The sequence below is a fragment of the Eulemur rufifrons genome, chromosome 7, assembly GCF_041146395.1.
Source record: "Eulemur rufifrons isolate Redbay chromosome 7, OSU_ERuf_1, whole genome shotgun sequence".
In the NCBI taxonomy this organism is placed as follows: Eukaryota; Metazoa; Chordata; class Mammalia; order Primates; family Lemuridae; genus Eulemur; species Eulemur rufifrons.
This window is the reverse complement of record NC_090989.1, coordinates 275,517,619-275,545,560: the sequence shown is the minus strand read 5'-3', so window position 1 is coordinate 275,545,560 and position 27,942 is coordinate 275,517,619. Positions and strand designations below refer to the sequence as shown.

Genomic DNA, 27,942 nt, shown 5'->3' with positions numbered 1-27,942 from the left:
ATTTCTCTAAAGGTCTGTGCTGGAGCTGCTTGGAATCCAGCTCCCTGCCAGGGAGCTATTGAGCCCAGCAGGGCGGGAGCAGGAAATCTGATTCAGCGAGACCAGAGGAGACATTTTCTCAGATTAGAAATCTCTGTGCCAAAGGTGGGGAGTTTATCACAGTAGGGAAGGGGAAATAAAACATAAAATATTGAAAATAAATTGTATCCCACAAGCAAGATCCTCCGAGAGAGCCAGCTCGGTGTCCGTGGCTGTGCGGGTAGTCCCCGCCCCATGGCCACAGGAGCGCTGTGTCGGGGGCCGCCTGTCGCACACCCACCACGGATCCCTAACCCCGTCAGAGCCAGGGGCTGCCTCTGGACTAGGGAGCTTATTAACCGGGCTGTGCCCAGAGGAAGGGGTGACGAGGACTAACCAAGAGGCGAAGGATAAGGAGGGGTCAGGTGGCCTGAGGACGTTTTCATTGTGATGTGACCTGCTGTCTGAGCCAGGCCCCTCCGCAAGCACATCTCACATAATCTCCTCAACAACCTATAAGGTCGATGCAGTTACTATGATCCCAAAAAGCTAATACTCAGAGAGGTTAAGCAACTGGCCCGAGATCACACCGTAAGTGGCAGAGCAAGAATCCAAAACCAGGCCTGATGCCAGAGCCTGGGTTCTCCCCTGCCCACTCACTGAGCCCCTTCATCAGTTCCACCTGCTTCCTGAGGCATTTAGTTGTGGCTGCCAGTGGTTTAGGGCATGTTTAGAATCCAGCAGTGGATCTTAGTAAGGCTGTGGAGGTCAGGGTCACTTTGTTCTGCATCTCCTCACTCCTGGCTAAGGCTCGTGGCTGCTGCTCACACTTGGGACTCTGTTTATCCCCAGAATAAAACTGACGTCGCCGCAGATGCCTTAACACAGGGATATGAGCAACAGTAACGCTGCCTTCTGAATACCTGCCGTGTGCCTGGCAAGGCGCTCAGCGGATGCTGACATTTTCTCATGTCACCTTCCCCAGACTGGTGCCGCAGGCACTACCGCTGCCCCACGTTTCAGTAGAGTCAAGGGCCTTGCCGAATTCCCTGGCTGCTAGGGTAGACGCACATTCAAAGCCCTTGTTTCTCCTTCCTTAACTGCCCTGCTCACTGCACCCTGGGATAGCTGGGCAGTGGCAGCAGCTTCGTGGCAGCAAAGGCCACCTGCCAGTCTCCCGTACTTAACCTGAGATTACACTGACCATGTCCCTAATTTTGATGATGATTTTTGCCTGGTTAATTTTATTATCAGTCTGCTTACTTCCATGTCTTCTGGAATATTACATCATATTTTGTTTATAGTGCAAAGAATTTTAAAGGATAAAAATATGAATAGAGAATATATAAAAGGGGCTTCTCCCAAAGGATTGTTGGTTTATATCCCACTTTTAATGCAAAGTGTGATGGGGGATCAACATTGCCTGGAGGCAGTTTAAACTGACGCTGCTGCCCATCAGCCACGTGATCCCATGCTTGCCAACACCTTTTGGCCCTCTTGGGATGCCCCAGTCCTAAACCTTTCTAGGTGGATCCCTGTTTGCACCTTCTGGAGGGGTTAACAATGAATGTTCCCAGATGGGCAGGTGGAGCCTTGGCAAGATGGTGCCTTGAGAGGCCAGGTTGGAGTGCAGAAGGCAGGAGGCTGGCCCTCCAGGTGTGCAGAGACAGGGAGGGAGGGAAGTTTTTGCCAGGGCTGTCTGTCTGCCAAACACCTTCCATTGCCCTAACCCTGAAAACCAGCTAAGACGACTTCTTCCCCTCCCTTCCTCCCATCTTTGTGATTTAAAATCTCAAAGTCTCGGAGCTCTTTGCCTGATACAACTCTGAGTTATTCTTTGATGCCCTCACTAATTCCTTCCTTCACTCATTCAACATGTAGTGAGGCATGCCAGGTGCCGGGCCCTGTCCAAGGCCCCAAGGTCACAAGGGAATGAGCTGTGTTTCCTGCCTTCATGGCACCCGTCATCTGGGAGAGACAGTTACCAAATCATATGGAAGGAGAAATGCTCATGGCCGTGGTGTAGTGGTTGGAGAGGGGCCCTGGGGCTGCCTGGGGGAACAAGGGCAGGCTTCTCAGAGGAGGTGACATTTCAGCTGAATCTTCAAGTTGTATGTCAAGTAGAGCCAGAGGGGGTCGGCATTCAGGTAGAGAGAACAGCGTACGTGAAGGATGCAGGAAAACTGGGGCTGCTGGGAGGAGACCAGAGGCTAGCAGGTGAGGGCCAGGAGCTAAGCTGTGGAGGTAGGCAGTGGCCAGGCCTTGGGGGAGCTTGCATTGTACCCTGAAGGTGCCTAGGCACCAATGAGGGTTGTGTTCAGGGGAATGGCAGTTGCGGACATTTATTCTTGGCCACGTGGGAAGGGATGGAAGTAGGTGAAGCAGGGAGACCGCTGATGATGCCACTCACGTTCAGGCGAGAACTAGTGGGAGCCTGACCTAGGACGCTGCCTATGGGGGTGGTGAAGATGAGGGAAAGATCTGAAAGACATTCGGGAGACCAAAAGGACAGAACTTGCTAGGCAGCTGGGTGCCCTTCAAGGGAGCTCTTCAAGTTCACCATAGAGTGGCACAGGGCTGGACACAGGCCAGTGAGGTTTGAGGTGCAGCCTACAAGGAAGGGAATGTGTCTAGGAGTATGCAGGGTGGATGTGGGTGGACGCTTCCTTCTGCAGCCCAGGGTGAAAGGTTCCGCTGAGGGACAGAATGGGCTGCTTGGGGGAAAGAAGTTACAGCTCCCCCTACCCCCACTGTCCTGTGTTTTCCCAGGGCTGTCTGCCAACTGCCTGCCTTTTTATACTCTCGGAGGCCTGCGAGCACCAGGGTAGCACAGCTTACTCCACCGCTTCCCGCATCGCAAGGTGTGGAATGTTACGGCTCCTACCCTCTAGGTTGCCGGCCCTTCTGCTCCCAGGTCATTTCCACCGAGGATGATATACAGTATTGTGCCAAACCAACTTTATGGGCAGCCCCTTAAAATGCAAGCCTGTACCCATGATGGATGGAGGACATGCAGTTGTTTAGCCAACCACTTACAGTTTGTTGCAAACTTGCAAGAACCATGCACAGGCCCCTTGTTAGGCCCATTACGCCAAGGACCCAGTAAATAAATAGCAGAGTGTGTCTTGGTGCATGAGGGCTGGAGTATGGAGATAGGGGCACTGTGTAAATAATACATATTTACAAAATAACTATATCCAGTACATTACTGTGTGTGGCCGTCGCCAAACCACCTAGTTTAACAACCACGAAAAGCTTCGAAGTTGTGCCAAGTGATTGGCTTCCATCCATCAGTGTGCATCAGCATTAGAAATGACCGCCGAGGGGAGGGGGTCCTCCTGCACGCTGACCTTGAGGCCCCTGAATTGAGGCAAGTGGTGAGATTGCAGGTGGGCACCCTGACACACAGCTTTTCTGCCAAGGTGTGAAGCCTACCGCAGCCGTGTGTTCCTGCAGATGTCTTACGGTCTGCGCCGAGCAGAAGGCTGATTAGCACCGAGTTGCAGGCTGTAATGGGTTGCACCTACAGAAAGATGGCTGGCTGGGAGAGGAAGAGATTTTCTAATTATGCAGATTCGCCTCGGCTTGCAAAGGGAGGCAGTGAGCTGCCTTTCCAAGGGACTCTTCCCAGAGCCCTGTAACTTTCAGCCATTCCCCCTGGAGGTAGGGCCGGGCTTTTGGAAAGTCAGTTTCCTGTCTCTGCCACCCCTTTCGGAGCTCTGAACCCCACTGGGCATCCGGCTCAAGCATCTGGAGCTCCGAAGAAGCAGCCGACAGAATGGCCACTGGAGTGGGCGCCCCTCCCCTCGATTGTAATGGCACAATGCTGGATTTCAGTATTTTAAATGAAAAATATATGCAGTTAGCTGTGCGCTGACAATGTCCTTGAGGATTTGACAGTGAGATTTTCCAGCAGTTGGTCTTCGTTAGGATCCTGGCGGTGTTTAATAAGGCAGTCGAACTGCTGGCACCTTGGGTTCCTGTTTGTTCTCCGAGGGCTCGGGGGCTGCTGCGGTAAGCACATCGACCAGAGCTGATCATTACAAGGGCGTACGCCACCATGAATAAAAATGTCACACGTTTTCCCATCTCACAGCGGTACAAAATGTCAGTCCTGTCAAACACACATTGCAGGGAGCTGTGTGCAGTCCGTACAAATTGGAGAGCTGCATATTCCCCCAGCCTTCTGATATTCTTCATTTGAAGCTGAAGAAAAACAGTTGTTAACCTATTAGCTAGGATTTTAAACTCTGCTGAGGTGGTGGATGGGTAGACTTTGACACAGATAGAAATGTATTCCAGGGTCCAGGAATTTTAAAACCAAGTTCTCCATCCATTTGTTCCAAGGGAAGAAAAAAATCCAACCCCTCTAACTAGTGAACCTATCTTTCTTTGACAGACACACTGGGGAAATTTGGGGATATTTCACATCTAAGCTTCCTATCACTTCAGCGTTTGCATTCCACTCAGAAAGTCTCTTGCTTTTTGGGATGGCCCTGGGGCTCAACCTGTTAGGCTAGGCCACCTCTAGGTTGAGAGTTTTTCCTGATCAGAAGCATGCCAGAAGTGTTGCCAGTCTTGTGGACAAAGTCACTCGAATGATGGGAACAGTTCTAGTTGGTCTGGCATTATGCAGATGCTGGGTGAGGACTTACTGATGATTCAGTGCTAGTTTCCCGCTCTTGGGCAAACATTCACCTTGGACTTACCATGTGCCAGGCCTTGTGCCAGGAGCCAGGGGTCCAGATGTGAACCCTCAAGGACTCACCTTCCTAGGGGAGAGACGGAGGAAGGAGCACCCAACTCTTTTGGGCCAGGAAGAGAGAGGGAGGCTTCTTAGGGAAGGGAATGGAGTCTTGAGGGATGAGCCAGAATCATCAGGTGGGCAAGTGAGTTAAGGGCTTATGGGACCAGCACACGCATTGTGAAGACCGTGGCATACGGGGGGGCAGGGCCTTTGTAGGGCTGGAGAAAAGGAGCTGCTTGTAGTAGGGTGGGAGATAGGACTAATGGGGGCAAGGGCTGGGTCTTAAATGACCTGCTGAGGACAGGGATGTGACCAGCTCCCTTGGGCTGCTGGTGGCAGGGAGAGCAGTTGGAGGCTCCCGGTGGCCTGGCCCAGGAGTGGCTCTGGACTCCCTTTCCAGAAGATGCTGTGTATTCCTGTCTGGACCACTGCAAAATCAGGAGAATGTTTGTATTTTAATTTCCTAGGTATATACTGTTTGGGGTGGACATCATTCCAGAGATGATAAATTAGCCTTGGTTTCGCTGAGCTGTCTGTCCCTGGCCCTTAAATGTACTGAGCAAGCCCTCACTGAGTAGGGACACAGGCCTGGTGAAATGCGGGTAGCTGCAAAGACAAACCTTTCTGTGTGGTCAGAACAGGCTTAGCAGGACAACAGGCTCAAAGGATGTCAGAGCAAGAACCCAGGGAGAGAAGGGCTCCCTCAGCCTCAAGGGGATGTGTTTCAACATCTTCCTTCTGCTGTTGTGTATCAGGTGTCACGGCAGAGTGTACGTTTCTTTGGAGTCAGGCAGGCCTGGGCTTGGACTGTGGCTCTGCCACCTGTTACTTGAGGCCTGGCCTAGGCAAGTCGCTGTGTGGAGCCACACAGCCTCAGTTTCTTCATCTGTCAAATGGGGATGATTTCACCTTCTTTGCAGTGTTGTTGAGATCATTAGAGACCTTTTCATGTAGAGCTCCTAGCACATAGCAAGTGCCAAGAAACAGTAGCCCTTCTTGGTAAAAGAGACAAGATAATCTCTCCCAACATCTGGAAGCCCCTCCGCTAACCTCACCATGCCATGCGTCCCCCGCTCCCGGGAATGTCACCCAGGCACCCTTGGTGGCATCCCAGATGGCCATCCTAGTGTAGGTAGCAGCAAGACGCCTGCCTCCTGCTTCTGTCTGGGCAAAGAATGGCACATGTCAGCAAAGCTGCCTGCCCCTGCCCAGGCACCAGCCGCATCTGGTGCCCGACCTCCAGCCGCCAATGGGATGCCACCTATTCAGACCGTGCACCTGCACCCGGCTAAAAACAAAGGGCTCCCCTCCCCCACCCCACTCCGGGCCCTCCTCCCTCCCCCGCCTCTGTTCCCCAAGCGGCTAGGGTCACCCGGCCCCCACGCAGCCTTCCCTCACAGCTGCCTCGCTGCTTTTGTTCAGCATGTGAACTTCCCCGTCAGCCGAGCTCCTTGCACGGGAAGTAATCAGGGATCTTGACAAGGCTTCAAACCACAAATGCCACTACAAATTAACCAGCACCACTACAAAATACTACTCCTGTCAACATCGGGGAAGAATGCGCTGCTCTTCAGGACCAGTCTGAGACGTCTTTCAGCTCAGCACTCACTCACGGCGGAGAGCGCCGGGCCCAGCCGGAGAGTCACGAGCGCCTGTGTCCTGAGCACGCCCTCTCCCCGGCCCCACGGCAGGGCCAGCCTCAGTCCTGGAGTCCAGCAACGGAGATTGAGGCCCAGCCCACCAGCACCCCTGCTATGAGGTGTGGATTCGGGCAAGAGGCTTTGGTTTCCCGGTCTGTGAAAAGGGGATCGTGATAGAGCCTGCGCCCCAGAGTTGTCAGGGCTGACTGGGATATCCTGGCCCGTCAAGGGCACTCCAGAACGAGGGCCCCTCCTACCCTCCCTTCTTTGCCATGAAGAAACACCTCCTGTCGCCCTCTGCGAGTGGATGCCCACCAGATGGAAACGTCTTCCTCAGCTTTGATGTGGCAGTCCCTCCCAAGCAGCATCTTGCAAGGAACATCCCTCGAGGGTGACAGCTTGTTACCTCCGCAGATGCGTCAGGCCCAAGGAGCCCTGGATCCCCTCTGGGTGCCCTGCTGCATGGCTCAGGCAGAGAGCATGCTGTTCCCCACATGACACTGGGGCCTGGTCGTCTTCAGCTGTCCTCGCTGGAACTCTGAAGCCGAGGCAAGCATTTGATCCTCCCCAACAAGCAGGATCAGCCCTAGTCGAGGGTGGACGAGGAGAATTGGAAATAATGATGGGAGTTGGGGGACAGAGCTGTGCCTGAGAGAGCTTGTTGGGCATCTCAAAGGAGACACTCCACAAAAATATCGCTTCAATGCACTCCTTTTTGGAGGCATATCAAAAGAAGCCCTCTTTTATTTCCATGCCTTGCATAATAGCAGATTTCCAGTCCCAAAGAGTAGAGGAGCCTTGCTCTGAGCCCAGAGGCCCTTTGTAAAGCTACAGAGAGCTTTGTCTTCCCCTCCCAACTGGGTCTGTTTCATGCACAGGTCAGAGCATTGATGTGGCTACTAGCCAGGAAAATTAACCAGGTGAACTCTTTTCTCGTTAAATAGCAATGGAGTCTAATTCTCTCCCCTTCTCCATTCCCAGCACCGTATCTGGTTGGGGCACATTCCTGGGACACACTGATAAACCCCAGGGCCTGTCCAGCTTCCCCCTTGGGAACCCCAGGGCCTCCTCCATTTAAGACAGGTGGGAGTCAGGGGAGGAAGGGACCATTCAGAATACAGTTCCAACACAAAGGATCTGAGACCCCCTTAGGGTCCAGCCTTGGAGGCCAGCTCTCTCCTGCACCAGCCGCTGTCCCCACCTTCTCCAGCCTCCCTCCGCAGCCCACCCCGAACATTGCTGGCACAGCCCTCGGCCTTCAGCATACTGGTTGGGTCCTGTGGCCTCCAGCACCTGTCCTCTCTACTCACTTTGTACTACTCCCTGGTCAGGGTCCAGCCTGTCCCACTGACCTTAACATCTCACCTCTGCGTGGTCCTCCCTTCCCAGCAGTGAAATGCAGATGCTGATCTCAACCCACGTGGCTGTTGAAGGACAGTCCCAGATACCCCCTCCATCGGGGACTGAGTGAATCCGTGTGTCCTTTCCTGTTCCCCCACCCCATACACAGACATCACAGGACCCTTGCCCCAACCTGTAATTAACTAGAGATGAGCTCATTGACCCTCTTCTAAAAGCCTGTCTGGCACTTGCTCTATGTGACCCTGGGCCAGTCCTTGCCTCCCCTCATCTGTAGAATGGGTGACAGCCCTCACTGCCTGTAGAATCCCCTGAGCTGGCCAGTGTGCCAGCAGCTGCTTAAGCAACGGGAACACAGGCGGCAGGAAGTGCCTGGGCTCTGCCCACAGCGCAGACAGGCTGGCTCCCGGGCAGCAGGGACACCCATTCCCCTCCCGGGTGCACCGCGCTCTCTGCCCCGGAGTCAGTGCCTGGCAGTTGAGCATTTTGCACCCTGCAGCCCTGTGCGGGGCGCCCGTTCATCCATGCCGCCCAGGTAATTAAGTTGATATTCCAACACCGCTTCCCCTGCTGACCTTTTGGAAACAATGTGTTTTGCTGCATCAACAAATTAACTGCAAATCAGATGCTGTCCTCATAAATGCGAGTTTCATATCCAATGAGCATACCCACCTGGCCCGCGTGGCTGACAGATATAAACGCCGAGGGCCAGGCAGAGACCGGCAAAGGCCAAAGAGTTCCTCTCTTCTCTGGGACCTCGGTGTCAATCATGCTTTCTGGCTTACCCTCTCGCGTTCACATCTCTCCGCAGCGGTGTTGCCAGGGCTGGTGAGTTGACAATATGGAGGCCTGGGCAGGCCCCTGTGGCTGGAGGGGAGTGCCTGTCCTTAGGAACCCACCCATCCTCCTCCCATCCGTTTTCTACATCACGGACGCCAAGGTGGCTCTTATTGTGTCTGCGATCCTGTCCCTCCCACTCAGATCAGAAGAAAACCCACAATCCTCAGCCTGACATCCAGACCCTCTGTCATCTGACCTCCGCCAGCCCTCCCAGGTCTTGGCCTGCCCTGTCTTCGTGTTGAGTCTCGTTCTAGTCTTCCTGGACCACTGTGGTTCCCCTGTAGCAGGCGCCTGGATTCCCTGCCACTCCCCTCTGGTAGAAGAACCCTTCTCTGTACTTCACAGACCTTGGCACCCCTCTGTGCCCCCTGCATCGTAACTCCTCAGTCAGAGTCTTATTCACTCACGTGCCCCTGTGCCTGGTACGGCATATGCTGTTTGTTGAATGAATGAACAATTGAATCACGTGCATCCTTTGGAAAGTACCAGAAAGAGATGCTCAAATAAGAAAAGGAGAGGAAGACGTTAGTCACTGTCTAGCCAGCCTTTTCTCTAAAGCGCAGATCTGTAACAACAGATTCTAACTTCAGAAAGGACAAGGATTAGAAAAGCTGTGTCAGAAAGGATTCCAAGTGACTTTGGAAACTTTAGTTGACAAGGATAACACAATGGACTAAGAATACCTGCTTGTTCGCAGCTCGCTGTGTGAGCTCATACTAGTCCCTTAACCTCTCTGGGCCTCCTGGTTCCTGTCTCTATAGCAGGGAGATAACCCTTCTCCAGCTTGCCTCACCAGGGAATGCAAGGCTCAAAGGAAAGAAGACAAGTAGAAATGCTTTGAAAGGAAAACACACCATATAAATAGAAGAGATTATTATTAAAATCCAGTCTCCTTCAACAGAGTCTTGCTGACAGCACACACCTTTGGAAAACCAAGGTCCTCATGTCCATGGAACTTTTCTGGAAAGACCCATGGGTCTAGCAGGGGAACAGAGGATTGAACGGTCCCGTCTCATCGCCAGGGCCTCAGACCAGAGCCTCACACAGCTGCAATTGCACTCTGGTATCCTCCTCACACCAGTGCTTGCAACTCAGGAGTTATTTTAGTTTTATAGAAGATGTAACTGAGACTTAGACTCAATAACTCCGCTAGAAAATGACAGAGCCACAACATGGACCCATGTCTTTCTCACCCAAAGTATATTTCTTGGGGCTTTAGTCCACAAATACTCTCTTCGTTTTAAGAAAGATGTTTGTCCATGGCGTAGGTCAAATCCCACCATACTGTGCATTCCTTGAGGACAAGGCTCTGCCTTATTCTCTGAATCCCCCGGGCCCTGGCCCCACAGGCAGACATGGAGGAATTCAGTCTGGCTGGGAATGGAGGATCACGTGTAATGTGATTTCCATGCCACGGTGCCCAGACCGCTTCGATTCTCTGCTGCTGCTTTAAAGTACTCTGATGTGGCCTTCCCCTCCTCTAGCAGAGAAAGAGCTCTCTGGATTCAGTCAAGAGGCCTGAGTCCTACTCCCAGCTCTACCCGTTACCAGCTGGGGGCCTTGAGTGGGTGGCTTCACCTCGTCCAGTTTGTCCCCTTGTCTGTGGAAATATAAGCTCCCTGCCAGTAGGACCAGGGTAAGAGACGAGCAAGCTTGGGGCTCAGCCCTGGGCTGTAGGCTGGGCTGCAGAGAACCAGCCAAAATCTCCACCCTCCAGGAGCTGAGTTAGGTGAGAAAAAAGAGCTCCTGGCTCCCAGCAACTGTCACCGAGTCCTGGCCAGTCCTGCAGTCTCCTCCGGCCTCACCTCACACCATTGTGGTCCTCACGTTCAGCTTCCCGAGCGCCAGGGCCACTTTCTGGAAGAGGCTGTGTTTTTCTGTGTTGATCCTTCCCTGGCTTCTCTGTTCACCCCCTGCCCCTGGATCACCACCACTCACCCCCTACAGCCTGTTCTAATTGTCTCTGGAGGACTCAGCTCTCCCCCGTCTGTGTCCCCAGATGTCATGCATCCCAGCATATTTGGGAAACTGCAACCACCATGGCCCAGCCGCCCTGTCACTCCGTCTCTAGGAAGCAGAAGCTTCCTCCTGGCACCATGTCCACTGTACACCCAACCCTCCGGGAAGTGCTGTAATACACCCGGAAGTGGGGGCCCTCAGAATTGGGCCCACAGAGAGGTCACGGAGGCCCAGGGATGTCACTGGTCTACCAAAGTCACCCAGAAAGCCAGCTAGGCCTCTGTGGTAGGACCAGGAGGGCACTCCACAGGTCAGAAGTTCTAGTGTCCAAAATCTAAGACTGCTTCCCACGTGGTCAGCATCCAGCCCGCTGGTGATAATCCAGACGCTTGCTGGTGACCAGCCTCAGCACTCGTCCCCAGGGCCCACACACACCATGGCAGGACATCCTGGTAATTAGCGCAGCCATCCCCTTCTCCCTCCCCCAATCCCAGGAGGGTCATTAATGCACACCCCTGGGAGTTCGCCTTTCTCTCCTGGTGGCTGCCCCCAGGAAGGTGTCCCTATCGTACACTCCAGCATCAGAGTATGCTCAGAATTAGTGAGTGCAGCTCCCTCTCCCTGTCCATTTCCTCTGGTGACCCGATCCCTCAATTCTGACAACCTCCAGGGAAAACTCCCCGAGTGTCAGAAGGGGCAATGTGGTTTCCTGGTCTTGGTCACTTTTGTTGAGTTTTGTTTTGATCCCTCTGGCTGCGCCAGGACATCTGTACCACATTACCCCTTCTTGGCATCTTTAAATCCCTCTGTCTTGCTCTGCGCTTCTAGGCTGGGTGTGGCCAGGAGGAAATGGCTTTCCTCCCGCCATTTGTAAATTCAGTTGCAAAAGGACCAGCACTTCCCAATGACAATCAAAGGGAAATAAGTTAACTGTGGAATCTGGAGAACTAACATTTGTTGAGTGTGCCAGGCACTCTAAGCCAAAAAGCATTGACTGAGCACCTATTATGCTTCAAATACTACACCAGACCCCAGGATACAAGAGAAAGGCGTGGGCTGGTAATGACAGCCGTGAGCTGGGGAGGGGGGAGCACACCAGAGACGAGACTGCAGGGTGCGTGGTGGGCCCAGAAGCTAGAGGGCTTTAGCACTTCGGGCAGCATTTTCCAGGGGATATTAATGGGTGCTAGAGGGAAAGCGAATCTGTGTTCAAATAAATTTGGGAGTCAGGACCTTTAAAAACCTAGAGTTCATAGGTTTCTGCCCGGTTTTGGTGGTTTTTTTTTTTTTTTTTTTTTTTTCTTATTGCAAGATTCAGCAGCCTTTGCGGTGCTGACAGGCATTGCGAGTCCCCAAAAGGAGCAAGGCAGTGGACGGCATTTCTCAGATTCGCCTGGCTGGGGATCCTCCTTTTTTCCCTTCATACAATGCCTCTCCCAGGATGGTGCTTCTCAGCAGACACCTTGCAAGATGCCGGCCTTTCACTGAGATGATTTAAGTTGGCAAGTAGCATGATTGGGTGTGTATTTTTTTTTAAAGTCCACTCTGGAAACAAATGTAGAAGATGGATTGGGAGGGGGAGAGGCTGGAGGCAGAGGAACCTGCTAATGGTAATGGTTGCTAATGTCTATTGGCAACATTGTGCAAAGAACCTGCTACATCATCTCACTGAATCTTCCTAACGGCCCTCGTGGTAGACAGTCCTGTTACCTGCACTTCGCAGATGAGGACAGCAAGGCTTAGAATGGTTACACCCACGGCCCAGAACAACCCCGAGAGTGAGTGGGGGGCTGGGGTTCTATCAGAAACCATCTGACCCCAGAGGCTGCCCCCTGAGCTCTCTGCCACACGCCTCACAGCAAGGATGGAAATAGCCTGGGTCACAGGTGGCAAGCAGCGAGGACAGTGGGGCTGGAGAAGATGGTCACCCAGAAGTAGAATGGCCAAGCGTGAGAGAAGCAGAGGGTATGGGGGGGGGGGGGGGCGGTGTGAGATTCAGGGAAGCAGCCTGTGTACCGTGGTGGGGTGGGCTCCCCTCTTCCTGACCTTCTCCCTCCTGATGAATGGTGTGCATTGGGGGTTGGGGGGCTCCATTCCCTTTGCCCCACACACTTCTGTAAGCCATGAAGGGGAAGACACATGGTGGCCGTGCCCTCTCTAGGCGGCCTCCCCCACCGCAGGTAGCCCCAGCTGTGGAAGGGGCACCAAGCATGGGTTGGCCCTCACTCCCAGCCAGTGGCGTAGGATCTGGAAAGCCACCGTGTATTTCCATCCAGACATGCCCTCAGTGTGCCACCAGGGAGTCCCTGGGCCAATGTTCCCCTCCAGCCACTTTGACAGGCCCCGTGCTGGGCACCAGGGATCCGGGGATGACCAGGACATGGGCCCTCCCCTCCAGGAATAGTCAGGAGGCTCCAGGAAAGCTCTCAGGCAGGTTTGAGATCTGAAGAGTCACCCCCACCGAGTGAATCCCTGCGTCAGCACTGTCCGAGAAGAATGTGCTGGGAGCCTCACGCACGGATCTCGTGTGCAATTCTAAATGTAAACAAACAGACGAAACTGACTTTAATAATATATTTAACCTAACAGCCAAAATATCACCATTTCAACACATAATCGATATAAAAATTATTACAAGGCATTTTACATTCTTTTCTCATACTAAGCCTCTGGAATCCAACGTGTATTTTACACTTACACCTCATCTGAATGTGGACTCACGGCATGTGGCCACTGGCTCCTGTGTTGTCCAGGGCGGGTCTAGACTTTGTCGGGTAGTGACGTATCTTTGTGAGCTGAGTGACGGGATGGGCAGGAGCCAGCTGGGAGCCTCCCAGGGTTTGCTGTGGGTCCGTGGTCTGGGTCTCCTGTGGACCTTCACTGTCCTCGCCGTGCTACCCAGTCCCACGCCTGTGCAGGGCGTCTCGCCGGGCAGGCTGTGCAAACGACAAAGCTGGGCTTTTCAAGATAAAGGGTTTGAGCGTAGGGCCGAGAAGTCTGTGCTCTGTTGGTTTTGATTCAAATCCTGATTTCAAAAGCCAAGCGTTTTGTACAAATTTTATTTGTTCATCAGACATTTATTGAACAGATATTTTTTCCCAAAACCGACACAACCTTCTGCAGGCACAGGGCTGAATCCCTCCAGGAAACAGACATTTAAACTATCTCATGGCGGTGAGAGGGTGAGGTGCTTGAGCAGGAAGCACGGGGCAGGGGGAGTGCTGGGGGCAGCAACCGACCTGGCGACCTCTTGAAGAGCAAGCACACGTCTGCCAGGCCGGTCGGGCACAGGCAGGTCATTCCACCCAGGGGGCAGGCAGGAAACAAGCATGAAGCCCACTTGAGGCTCTGCCCAGGGTGGACACAGGGGAAGGCTGGGAAAGGTCTGTGTGGGGCATGGCAGGGTCCAGGTCTTGGAGGATTTGGAATGCCAGCCCTGGGCCTCAAGCTGGCCCCCAAGGACAGCAGGAGGCATCAGAGGTCTGGACACTGGCTGTGGCATGGCCATATTGCATTTGAGAAGGTCCCCCTTGGCCTGCGTGGAGCATGGCAGAGGAGATCAGAGCTGGGGCCCTGTCAGGACATGACTGCAGTAATCCAGGCTAGAGACAGGACTGGAACTAAGGAATTAGCAGAGGGGACGGTCTCAGGAGATGGACAGCAGGTTGTGCGGGAGTGGGAGGCATCTGGGGTGGCCGTCCTCTGGCTTGAGTGACTGTGTGTGGAAAGGCATTGAGCCATCTCAGTGTGACTGATGTTTTAAGTTTCCGCTTTAATGCAGCCACAGAGACTCCGTCCCACCCGACCGCCGCCTCCCAAGATACAGCGCTCGAGGCCCGTGAGTAGCCGGTGGTTCTGCCCTCCCCGCCTAACACTGCCTGAGCCGTTCGCCCTCAGCCTGACTAAACCCTGGGAGTTTGGACTCTCCTGCCTGGCAAAAGAAAACCGGGAATTGGGTTTTGCAGCTTCCCTGTCTGCGTGGCATGAACCTGAACTTGCATTTTCTGGGCTTCTCTCTCTTTTTTCTGAATAAGTCCGGCAACGTGCAGGTCAGAGCCGTAGGTAGCCGGGGGCCACTGTGTGCTGTGTGTGCCGCGTGTGCCCCGTTTGAGCAGATCTCATAGGGTGAGCCGTATTTCTAGCCAACGAGCTTTAAAGCCTTGCTCCAAACGCTTGCTCTTGATGCTTTAAAGGAAGCAGAAGTTGGCAGCAGGGGTCTCATTCCCGCCAGATCTTGGTTTGGAAATGCATTTGATGTACCTTCCCAAGGGCTGAGGCTACACCCAGAGAATATGGAGCCGGCTCAGATGGAGACAGGTACTGCTGCCCTGCCAGGGCTCACGTGGAGACCCACCTTCCCCTGTAGAGTGCCAAGTAAGGATGGAAATGCAGGACGCACTGCAATAAACCCCCCAACACCTGGGAATGGTGTGGGTAGGGGAGAGAGATCCATCCATGTTTTTTTAAAGAGAAATGCCACGGAAAAATATTAGGTGTGGGGCCCTTGTTAAGCATCAGCAAAGTCGTTTTCCCTTGTAAGCGCAGACTTTGGCAGTGCTGAGGCATAATAACTTTAGCAGGTGCCTTTACAGTGGGCAATCTGCCAGGACCTTTTGGTGAGGGCTATTTACCAAGAGAAAATTTTTTCCATCTGTTATTCAAAGCAGCTTCCACTCTGAGGCCGAGTGGAGGGGGTCAGCTACGATCAGATGCCCACAGACTGGTGTCCCGACCCCTCCTGGCCTCTGCAGTGCACATGTCCAAACCCATCTCGTGAAGGCATGGAGGCCCAGGCATGCAGGTGACCAGGCTGGACCGTGTGTCTGTTTTGAACCCTCGGTGCATGCACCTAGCGTTGATTGGGTAGGATATTGGCTATTTGTGCACTGTTTTCCTTCCCTTCCCCACCATATGTGGAAGTTAGTGGGCTGCAGTGGAGGCTGGGGGAATTTAAATGGCTTTACCTAGGACAGTCATGAGTCTACAGTTCCAGCCACATGTAATGACAGGTCCATTCCATACCCCGAACAAACAGTGGTTAGCCCAAACCACAGTCAGCACAGCTAGCAAGGGGCTGGAATGTTTCCGCTCACCGTCCTTGGAAGGAAGACACACGAACAGCAAAAAGAAAACACTTTGGAATATAGGAGGCCCCATCTTGGTTGAGCCTCATCTGAGTTAGTGAATGTTTCAGCACAGTCATTAGCAACATGGATTTGGAAAGTCTACAGAGCAAGGCGTGAATGCTGAAGCTGTGTGACTTTGGGCAAGTACTGAAGCTCTCTGAGCCTCATTTCTCTGCACTGTACCCTCATTCATAGAGGGTACACCTCGCTTTTTGTGAGAACGAACATGGATGGCATTTGTAGAGCACCTAGCACAGTGCCTGGCACACAGGAGCAGCTGTTCTTAAGAGGCTTTTACATGTTACAACTTCTAAGGAATGGCCCTGTTGCTTAATAACCCTCATTTGCCTAGGATTTTATAATCAGCAGAATATTTTTAGGTACCTCATCCCAGTTGAGCCTCACAGCAGCTCTGTGAAATAGACATTGTCACCACCCATCTCAGAGATGAGAAAACTGACGCTTAGTAACTTAACCCCGTTTCTCATCTGCAAATAGGACCACCAGGCTGTAGAAGCTATAGTCTTCCCAGCACTCCAAGCTCGCTCCCTCCACCTTTGTGAACATAGAGATGGACTTGTTACAGGTTCAGTATCCCTTATCCAAAATGCTTGGAACCGTAAGGGTTTCAGATTTCAGCGGTTTTTTTTAAAAGATTTTGGAATATCTGCATTATATTAATACTTACTTGATTGAATAAGATCAAATCCAAAATGCTCCAATGAGCACTTCCTTTGTGCATCAAGCTGGCATTCAAAAAGTTTCAGATTTCAGAGCATTTCAGATTTTGGATTTTTGGAGTAGGGATGTTCAACCTATCTAAAGTACTGGAACAGATCTTTCAGTTGAGAAAAAAATTATTCCGCAGCTGGCTGGGCTTTCTGTGGAATCTCTAGGGCAGTGTTAGGTCCTGGCAGAGTTACAGAGGTGGAGAGAATTGACGTTTATTGAGCAACTTATAATGTGCCGGGGTCTGTGTTAGGCACTCGTATACTTACTGTCTCGTTTGTCCAGCCCAAAGGAGGCAGATGCTGTTTCCCCAGTTTGTAGCCAAGACCACAGAGACAATAAGAGGCCAAGCTGGCCTTTGAGCTCAGGCCTGCCCCTCTCCTCTGTCTCTCCTTGTTCTCTACCGAACAGCCTCCCCTTAAGCCAAACTCAGCCCGTAGGTAGATCTCAGATTCTCCTTAGAGGCCTGGGATCCACAGCAGGATGCAGGGGCAGGGTTGCTCCCTTGGAAAAATCCAAGCATTGGAGACAGCCACGGAGGGCCTTGTGTAGTCTCACTGGTGTGGGACTCGTGCTGATTGGGTAGGGGGTGCCCAGCCGTATCCACTGGCAACTGAGGACTTGGGGAGGCAAACGTTGCCACGAGAAAAGCCTGAGTTGCAGCTGCCTCTGCCACTGGGCTGGTGTACGAAGTGACTAGCCTGGCATTTGGGGCTGCACCCGCCTGGGTTCGTGGCATGCTGAAGAGGCAGGGTCCCTGGAGGACCAGCCCTCCTGGGCTTGGAAGTCAGAGAGGCCTGCTCTGGTTTGAATCACAGCTTGGCCATTTCCTGACTGTGTGACCTTAGGTAAGATTCTTACCTTCTCTGAGACTTAGTTTATCATCTGTTAAATGGGTTTAGCAATACCCAGCTGGTGGTCATAATGAGGTCGTATATGTATAGTGCCTAGCACTGTCCCTGGCATGAAGTGGTCACATACACCCCCGAACTTCTGCTAAGCGGGACCACTAAGAGGGCAATTTGGGAGCCCTAGAAAGTTTGTGCTTTTTGGGCCCTGCAGTCCCCGGGGCCCTAGGGACCATTCATTCCATGTACATTTATGCAAGCGTTTCCAGTGGACACCGCTACACCCTGGGTGGGAACATGGGAGACACAGGGGGTGGAAGCTCTCAAGGGCCTCGAGCAGGACAGCCTGACAAGCTCCCATGTCAGGAGCCACCGGCCTCCAGCCGGGCTCTGCCAGGTCTCTGAGCCATAAATGTTCCAGGCAGAAGTGTAGCCATCGGCCCTGGAGTAGTGGGGACCTGGTCGCCTTTCAGCCTTTCTGGAAGGAGCTTTGTAGCTTGGCACCTGTGGCTGGAGTTCAGATGTTACCAGAGAATTTGGGTGTTCTTTTTAAAAAGAAGAAAAAAGAAAGAGCAGAAGAAAATCATGCCAGTGTCTCGTGGACTAAGAGGACTGGGCTGGGGCTTGCTGAGGGAGACAGGCTGCGGTCAGCCTGCATGGGAAGCGCTTTATAAGCCCTGTATTTATGATTTCTTGCTCACCATTAAAATCAAATGTACTCGGTGCTTTTGTATTCAATACACATTTAACCCTGCCGACTTAGATTTCTCAGGTTTTAAATCCAGTGGGGAATTGGCTGGCTTCCCAACTTCCCCTCCGGTCCCCTTGAACGGCGCTGGAAATCCCTGTTTAGCACTTTCTCCCCCGGCGCTGCCGGGACCCTAACACCGGTGGGGCCAGTCCCTGTGGTGTGTGCCTGTGGTTTTCCCTTCATTTCTCAGCCCCCACCCTTCCCAAGCACCCCAGAAAGACGGATGTCATCGCCGAAATATGACGGGAGTTGGCGGCGGCGTCTCGTGCTTCAGGCTTAATTAAACCGTTTTGTCTGTGTGTGTCTGTGCCTGGTTGTGGTCTGCCGCTGTGTGTGTGTGTGTGTGTGTGTGTGATTCACACATGTGCCTTCACCTCTTGTGCACGCCCCTGTGGGTGCATGTTTGTGAGATGTGTGTACACTGGAGTCTCAAGGCCTCGGTGTGTCTCTGGATGGCTGTCGTGTGTGTGAGTACACTTCCGTGCTGGCTTTGTCCCCGGCAGTCAGGTGTGTGTGTGACTCTGGCGTGTCTGTAACCGTGCCGGGGACTGACCATCCGGGTGTGCTGTGTCTTTCTCCCCCTCCCCCACCTGTGCCGGCTCCGCGGCCCGCCCCTCCCCCCCTGCTCTGTCTGTTTTATCATCCCTAATGAAGCAGTCTCCTCCATCGATCCTACTGATTGCCAACCCATTCCTTTTGTTTGTTGGCGCTGAGCCATTCAGCGGCACTCTGACAGCTCAGCTCGTCTAATTAGCTCTGTTGTTCTTTTTCCCCATGTTTCACCACGTTGCAAGTTCAGTTGAAGTTGCCACAAACTTAATCCCCCCATTTCAGCCACAAGTTCACATTCTTAACCCGCCTTTATTGTAGCAAGGAGCAGCCCCGTGCAAGGACGAGCTGACAGACCTTACGGTCTGACCTTTCCCGAAAGCCCTGCCCCAGGGCCCCGCAGGGCAGGGGCAGAGCTGCCCCTTCACCCCACCCGCACCGCTGCCTTGTGTGAGAAGTCGGGGACCATTCTAGCCAGATGACCTGTTCACTGGCTCCAGAGGAGTCGGCCCTGGCTGGGGAAACCAGAGTGAAAATGAGTGGGGGATATATCCGTTCGTTTATTCAGCAGATGTTGACTGGATACTTGCTGTGTGGCAGGCACAGTTCTAAGAACAATGATAATAGCAGTGACATCATTACGCGCTCCTTACACTCCAAGCAGCAACATCCATTTGACTCTAAAAATCTTGCCGAGTGACCACTGTATACCAGGCCCTATGCAGGATGCTAGGCAAGGATCAGAGAATCCTAAAAGTCATCTTCTAATTCAGACACCGTGTCCCCCTCATCTTCCTTTTGTTGTTCATAAGGAAGGGGACACCCAGGTCACAGAGAAGCAGCATGAGCATTTGAGCCCTCACTATGTACCAGGCCCCATGCTAGGGCTTCCCTGCATCTGGTGGCTGAATCTTCACGGTAGCCCCACAGAAGACGACGGCATGTTTGGTGGAACGCGTTTGGCTTTTACCACATCTCTGCTTCGCCAAACAAGGCTGAGATCAGACTGGCCGCTCCACAGGAAAACTTTGGTTAGATCAGACGTGTGTAGACCTGAGTGCTTGATGAGACTCTATAAAAACTTGTCTTTTATGCAGCCAGCTTCTGTCATCTGTGTTCCTAAGCCATTGTGCCTTATCGCCCACAAATTGCCGAGGGTGGGAGCAGGGATCTTCGGGGAAAGAGGCAGGCAGGAAATGGAGTGTGCGCCTGCTCTTCTTCCCTGTCTTGTCCTCAAAACTCAGCAATTGTGGCACCTTGTCTGCAGAGAAATGTTCAGAACCTGCGCTGGGATGCCCAGTCACTTTTCTTGGCAATGAAATTCAGAAGCACAACCTGTGCTTCTCAGGCATTGGAAATGGGCAAAGATGACCGTGCCAAATTTAAAGCCATGGAATGTCGATTGGACCAAATGAGTATCCTTCTAAGGGCACCTAGAAATTCTCAGCCTAACGCCCATCACGGGCTCTGGTGGGGTAGGGGGTGTCTTTTTCTGTGGGCCCTCGTCTTGGCTTTCGGAGGTGGCAGGTCAGAAAAACACATCTTGTCACTGCAGCACCAGCTGTGGGATTAGGAAGCTACTCGCTTCCTCACGCGCGCACACCGCTGACCCTCGAGCCGGGTCTGCTTGGTGAGTGTAGCCACCCGAGGTGTGCAGCATCCCGGCGGGTCCCTGCCGGGAGGACTGGCACAGGGACGCCCTGGGAAGCAGAACAGTATTGGCACTCTCTAGTGCCTCTCGTATTTAGAGAAGAAAATAAGCGTCCTGTAATTCAGTTGTAAAAAGAGCAAACTAAGCATGTGCACCCTAAAAACAGGTCCGAGTGAAACCTTTTTGTTCTACAAAACTGGCTTCTGGGCTCCAGAGCAAGGCAAGAGGGAATCTGTCCTCGATAAGGGCCTCTTTGTTCTGGTTCCTGTATCCACATCATCTCACTGGACCCTCGCCGCGGGCCTGCACGGAGGCCCCCCACCCCCGCCCCCATCTTGCAGATGAGAAAACCAAGCTCTTCAGGAGAACCTTTCTGACTGGAGTAGGCCACAGCATTCCAATTAGGGTATCTATCTGCCGCAAATTAAATGGTGATGTTTCCGTGATTTTTCCACTGAAAATCCCTCAATGTTTCTTTTGCAGCCGCTTATCCTGATCTCCAGAATGTTCGTGTATGGCTTGTCCAACTCACTCCTTCTTGGTCATTTCCCCCTGTGCCCCCTCCCAGGTGCGCCCGCCCCGTCCACACGTTGTGAAGAGACCGAAGAGCAACATCACAGTGGAAGGCCGGCGGACGTCTGTCTCGAGCCCCGAGCAGTGAGTACCCCATTGCTCCTCTGCTTTCTGTCTGCCAGAACCCAGCGGTGCCAAGTGTGCAGCCCTGGCCTTTGAGAGGCTTCCCTGGGGCGCCAAGCAGGTGTTTTGGGGAGCAGGGCTTGCTCTTCTGCTAGTTCCGGTTGTCACCCCAGCGGGAGGCCCCGGAGGGTAGGGAGCACCTGGGCTGCGTTTTGAGTGGTGAGGCTCAAGGCGTACTCAGGTGGGTTCAGAAGAAGGTCCCAGGTCTCTGACGCCCAGGATGTCGAGTCAGCAGGCGAGGGTTGGGAACCTGGTCAGGGAGGCCAACTGTCTAACAAGGGCCATCACCTTCCTAGGCCTGGTGGTGCCCAAGGTCTCTGTGGCTCAGATTTATACACAAGACTGTCCTTATCCACTGCCTCACCCCACCAGGACCCTTTGCCCACCTGCGCCATAGCATGTATGTCACTGTGGTTTTTCTTACCTACCTGGCTCAGACCCAAAGCTCCTGCGGGACAGGTACTAGGTGTTGTGCCCACAGGGTGAGCTTAGAGTCGTTTGCTGAGGAGCTGTTGGGTAGAGGAGGTGAGTGAGCCAGGCAGGTAGACGAGTGGTGGCCAGAGATGGAGCCACCTGCATGGGGTGAGGCTGACAGCCGCGGACAGCGTGACTCCAGAGCGGCTGGGGAAGGCGGCCCTGCTTCCCTTCGTCCCCCTGGTCTCTGCCCCGGCAGCTCAGCAGCTACACGTTGGCTTCCTGCAATGCCTTGAGAAAGTGTATGAATTCCTCTCGGCCTAGAGTTGTTGGGAAAAATCAGAAAAATTGACCCTGAAGTCCTTTTGGTAGAAAGGGGAAACCTTCATGTCTAGCTTTCAGAAGCTTTCTCAGGGAAAGATGTTAAGGGAGATGGCAGGTCCTAGCCAGAATTTGAGCCAAAAAGAAGAAACAATTCTGAAATGTCAGGCTGTGGCCTAAGCCCAGTTGAGATATACTTTGGGCTGTCCCACAGTTCTCTGCTTTCCGACACGGGTACTGCTGAGCCCACTGTGTCGTCACGGAACCAGCCTACCCGGACAGCCCTGGGATTGCGTGCGTGTGCACCGTGGATGCTTGGTTGTGAGCAATTTGGAGGAGAGGACTCCTGAAGTTGGGGGCAGGTTTAACTTTCGCTCTGCACAATAGGATGGTGGGAACAGAGGGCTGTCCCGGCCGCGGCTGGCGTGGATGATGATTGCCCCCTTGTGGAGAGAGTGCTGCATGGCCTCAGACCCTAAAGGTTTCTCTGTAAAGTTACCTCTTTAAAATTAAGCTAAACCTTTCAGACACTGTGCTGGGATACAGGGTGATGGGCCTGTGGGTACTGAGAGGTAAACTCAGAGTATCCTTGCATTGCACAAAAACCCCCCAGACCACCAACACTCCACGTTCTGCAGAAAAGCATTATCCATTTGGTGACCAAATTCCCGATTAGAGGTTGGCCTCCCCAGGCGCGTTTACTGACGATGTTGCTTTCCAAACCCGGGGATGGGGGCGACTCTCTACTGTGCCAAAGGGTCAGTGTCCTCTTTTCTTGGTTCTCACCTGAACTGTTTCAATATCGCTTTTAGGTTTTGTTTTGCGATTTTTGGTGTTTTTGTTTCTGTTTTTCAATATGCCCTGTTTTAGATTTCTGTTTGGGACATTTGGGGTTGAAATGAACCAGTGGGAGCATAGGGCCTAGTTTGGTGGGTTGGTGAACTCACAGTGGTAGGAAACAAATGAGAGGTTTGCTGTGACCACGCATCACAGCGGCTCGGACCCCGAGGAGATAGAGAGGTACGTTTCAGGACGTCATTCCAAGGGTTTCTTTTCACATTTTGTTAACAAGGAGGAGGGAGACTGTTCTCCCATAATGCCGGTGGCGTTTCTGGTGCAAGCCGGGTGTTTCCCTGCATCTCCCCCCATGCCTCCTCCCCACCCCCCACGGTGCTCCTCCACTTCCAAATGCCATGTCACAACAGCTCTTGGATGTGTTTTTCTCAACTGTCATCAGCTCCAGCTGGCAAGACCAACTTCTTGAAACACAGGAAGCATCCAGCGGAAAATATTTTAATAAAACAGACTCCTCATAAAATATTGTTCTGGGGGGGAAGAGACGGGCTCCGCCAATCTGTCGGCATTGTGTTTCGGGACGCGAGAAGACAAGCCGGCGGGCAGGAGCCAGAGCCTAATGGGCCTTTGTTGGAGGTGGTTCTGTCTTGGGCACACGGGCTCGGTGCCTGGCCCTTTAATCTGGCCTGGGTTTTCTTGAATCACAGATCTTTGTCTCCACTGGGAATATCAAAGTGCTTCGGAAACTTGAGGATTTGGGCAGCAGAAAGGGATGCAGGATCTTTGAAGTTGAAGGGAGAGATTCAGTCCTCCTGACTTCTTGCCCCAACTCTCACTGCCAATAGCACAATAAATAACTTTGTGGACAGCAAGATGGAGCTGATTAAGAATAAGTTTGTCTGCTGCAACAGCCAAGCACCCTGGGATTCATCAAGGCCCAGAAGCGTTGGCCATCAGCTCTCCGGCCAGTCAATCGTTGAAGTTCGTTTCTTCCTTTCCAGCTGACGTCCATCCGTCTGATGCTCCACCTGTCCATTCGTGCATCCATTCATTCAGCAGGTGTCTTTGAAAGCCTACTAGGTGCAAGCTACACAGGATTTTTAAAAGGAGACCTTACAAGGGAGTTTCCATGCCGACTCTTTTGTTGACTTGCATTGTCCCAGAATGAAATTTTCCTTTGTCAAATTTTCTTTCTGGATCAAGGATAGGTTTCCTGGCCCCTTAAAACCATCTGTTGGCAATTGGAAGGACACTTCAGAAAGGTTTCTGGAGAAAACTGAAAACTCTGTTTTTTAGGTAACATTCATTGGTTAGTAGTTAATAGTTCTCTTCAGAAAATGTTAGCTACCTCTATTATTATTCAGAGCAAAGCCGGTAGAATGCAGGGGCTTCCTTAGGGTAGAGTTAGGGGTAGGAGGATCCAGCAAGAGAGGCGCTGGGTTAGAGGTCAGTCAGCAGGAAGTGCAGCAGGGCCCCTGTGACATCTGGGCCAGCGTGGTTTCCCTCCAGAGTGGGCACTCACGCTCAGAACATGTATCTGACTGGTGTCACCCAAGGTCATCCAGCTAGAAAGTGGCAGGGCCAGGATTCAGAATTCTGCTCGATTTCATTCTCTCCATCACACTCTGCTGCTCCGCTTGGGACGGGGCCCATGGGCATCCATTTGTATAGTCTAGTTTTGCCCAGATAGATAGCGCCATGTCCTAAGAGGACTTGCCCAGGACACCACCCCTCCTCTCTGCTTCCTTGGAGGCTGGAGTTGGGAACTGGACTTACTCAGTCCTCTCACCACCAAAGAAGTAGTGTCTACTGTGCCTGAGTGTTTCTTCTTGGGGAAGGAAAGAAAAGTGACATTTACTGTACAGCCCTTTAAGATTGTGAAAGGTAGGTGGTAGCTTTCCCATTTAACAGATGGAGAAACTGAGGCTCAGAGAGACTTTCAATAACCTGACCAAGGTCTCAAGGCCAGAAAATGGTGGGATTGGCTGTCTAATGACAGAAGCCTGGTCCTCTCTTCTCTGCCATCCAGGCTTTTTGCTAAGAACCTGATTATGAGGACAGTGGCTGCTGCAATGGGCACAGTGAGGTTCACAGCTCCCACCTATTACAGGCGGCCCTGGGGGTTTCCAGCCAGGCCCCCAATTACTTTCCTTTTGCCTTGCCAGGGAGTGTCCCACCTAACTTGAATGGCAACAAGAGCCAATAGCAAGCTCTGAAAGGCACTGCTGTGATCAGTGTTGCCCAGCCCCCTCAGGACCGCCCACTAAGGCCAAAACAGGGGTGACCACGCTGGCCCCAGGGACTTCTCTTGCCAGGCAACCCGTCATTCATTCCCTACTGGGAAGCTGCCCTAGGGCCCGGGGCAGCAGCCCTCACAGAGTTGCTGAAAGTATGGAGGGAGATCGTTATATGCATCTGCCAGTTGCATGGGCCAGTTGCACACATGCTCTGGCAGAAGATGATGTGCTGCTTTTGCATGTCCAACGTGCCTCACCCTCCTCAGCATTGGGCTCGGCACAGCCTCCACAGTCCATTGCTCCTGGCTGTGGATCACAACAGAGTGGAGCCCTTTCCCTCCTCACAGCCCCAAAGCTGTCCTGCGGGTGTGGGCCCATAATTTGGATGGTGGCCTGGTACAGGGGCAGGGCCTTGGCATGCAACAGGCCTGGGTTGGCATCCTGGCCTCCCAGCTACACACCCTGAGACTCCTTGTCTTCTTTCCTTAGCATGATGCCTGTTCACATCCCCAGGAACATGGTCTGGGAAAGGCTCACAGGAGATACAGGAGCATCCTAAGTTAGCAGAGCACACGGCCTCCCCTCCTGCCTCATCTCCTACTGAATCTTCACAACCCAGACGTAGGGCTGTCTTCTGAGTCCTAACGGTTAAGGGGCTTGCAGTCGGTGGTGGATCTGAGAGGGCCCCTGTCCTGACCAGCTGCAGAGCAGAGCTCTCTTAACCACACACCTTGTCTCCTAATGGGCAAGTCAGACACCTTCCAGTCACGTGAGGGTCTTGCCGGGCTGCATCCTGGTTATTTGAAGTTTCACTGTGCTGAGTAAGATTGGTGCAGATTCAGCCACCAGGCCCCATGAGCTGTTGCCCTGCTGCCTCTCTGGCCAGATCCATGCAAAATCTGCTCTGCTCTTTTCAAGTAATTTTTTGTTTGTTTGTTTATTTGTAAAAGTAACCCAATAGCTTTATAGACAATCTGGAAGTTAGGGAAAAGAGACAAGGTCATTCTGAATCCCACTATAATTCAACTATTTGTTAGCATTTCTATGGATTCCTGTGCTGTCTTTTTCCTGTGTCTGTTTTTCAGAGCTGCAACTCCTTGCAATATCCCATTATATGGACTTGTTCCATGTGTCTCTGTAACCCCTATTGGTCCGTGACTACAGAAGATCCCACTGCATACACGTTTGTGGACTACCTAACCATGCCCCTCATATTACATCTTTAGATTGTTTCCAGGTTTTCGTTAATATGAAAAATGCCAGGGTAAATATCCTTGTTCTCTAAGCTTTAGCTTATTTTATATCATTGTAAGAAATGGAATTATTAACAACTACCATTAACTGAGAACTATGTCCTAAGCACTTTACATGCACCATTTCATTTTATCCTCACAAGAAATATCCAGAGGTAGCTATTATGAGCTCTATTTTATGGAAGTAACTGAGATTCCAAGAGCTTGTCACTGCCCTTGGTCACACAGCTACTTAGCAGCAGAGCTGAGCTTCAAACATGTCTCTATAATAGCGAAAGCCTATACCCTTAACCAGTTATATAGGCAGATTTCTGCTCCATATTGCTGAATAACTTTCTAAAAGAATTGTACCACCTTATAGTCCCACCATAACTGTATCCCCCAGAAATCTGGGTCTGGGGCACCCAGAGGAATGTGTGGCTGGCGTTAGAACTCCTTCTGCAGGTTGTGCGAGCTGGATAGACAGCGTGTACACCAAATGGCCAGCCGTGCTGCTTAGGAACTGGAGTGTCTGATCCTCTGAATTGCACTGCGTGACCCCACCACCAAGGCCCCAGAAGATTAAAATAAGATCAGAAGAAGCTGCCAGAAGCATTTAGTGAGAACCCTGCCCAAAGCCCAGGTCTGGGAACACTTTATAATAGTCTCTCTTTGGGCCAGTTGCACACATGCTCTGGCAGAAAATGATGTGCTGCTTTTGCATGTCCAACGTGCCTCACCCTCCTCAGCATTGGGCTCGGCACACCCTCCGCAGTCCATTCTCCTGGCTGTGGATCACAACAGAGTGGAGCCCTTTCCTTCCTCACAGCCCCAAAGCTGTCCTGCGGGTGTGGACCCGTAATTTGGATGGTGGCCTGGTACAGGGGCAGGGCCTTGGCATGCAACAGGCCTGGGTCGGCATCCTGGCTTCCCAGCTACACACCCCGAGACTCCTTGTCTTCTTTCCTTAGCATGATGCCTGTTCACATCCCCAGGAACATGGTCTGGGAAAGGCCCAAAGGAGATGCAGGAGCATCCTAAGTTAGCAGAGCACACGGCCTCCCCTCCTGCCTCATCTCCTGCAGGGGCTGCCCTGGCCTCTGCACTCTGACACCCCGGACACAACACTCCCCTGTGAACCACCCGTTCCTCCTTCCCACGGTCCCAGTCTGCTGGGCTTCCCCTGACGTGGCAATGCCCTACCGTGCTGTAGTGTTCTCTTTATCTCTCTCTCTCTCTCTCTCTCTCACACACACACACGCACAAACACACCAGTAGTCCCTGAGCTCCTCCAGGGCTGGAGCCATGTGCCCGTTAGCTTTGACTCTCCAACTCCCAGACCAGACCAGCCTCTGCTCAGAGATGTTTCTTAAATGAATGGACAAAGGAGCTGGTGAAATCACGGCGCAGCTTACAGCCCAGCCCCCGGGAGATGGGGGTGCGGGATGTCAATTAACAACCACAGACATGTAAGGAGCACCTACTATGTGCTGGTTATGATTAAGACATGAACAGGAAGCTGCCAGCACCTCCCCTGCCCTGGCCTTCTAAGAGCCCGGAACTGCAATCGGCCCCAGAAGCCAGTCTCCAAGATGCCAGCTGGGCCCTGGGCCCCAGGGGGTAAGGGCAGCTGTCGGCTCTACCCCCTGGCAGCCTGCCAGGACCCCCCTCCCTGAGCGGCCAGGAGTCCAAACACCCGAGCAGAAGGTCACAGACCCAATTAGCAGGCCGAGGGGCTCCTAACCTGACTCTCTCGTCTCTCTCTCTCTCTCTGTCTCACACACACACATAGACACACATGTGCGCACATACACACACATACCCAGTGGATTCTGGGCCCTGGAGACAAAGCCAAGCCAGAGGCCAGACATGGAGCCCGAGCCCAGACTGCAGCAGCAGGAGCTGCCAGGCAGCCCCCCGGGATGTGCCGCAGCGCAGGCATGGTCTCCAGCCACTTCTGCCTGGCCACAAAGCACAAGGACTTTTCCAGGAGCTGTCACCACAGGGGGAGTTAATTCCATCTGGAAAAC

General features: G+C 52.7%; 1 protein-coding gene across 10 annotated transcripts in view; it reads left to right on the top strand.

The window, feature by feature from the left end:
• DENND1A (DENN domain containing 1A) overlaps nucleotides 1–27,942 on the top strand; it is a 499,384-nt gene that overhangs the window by 457,434 nt on the left and 14,008 nt on the right. For 6 of the 10 annotated variants that reach the window (XM_069476764.1, XM_069476762.1, XM_069476766.1 and 3 more), the window contains one exon: nucleotides 20,786–20,874. In XM_069476764.1, the coding sequence (XP_069332865.1) occupies nucleotides 20,786–20,874 (89 nt within the window). Of the gene's footprint in view, nucleotides 1–11,902; nucleotides 13,185–14,344; nucleotides 14,402–20,785; nucleotides 20,875–27,942 lie in introns of those variants that run through there. The other 4 variants (XM_069476758.1, XM_069476761.1, XM_069476757.1 and 1 more) reach the window with 2 other exon arrangements.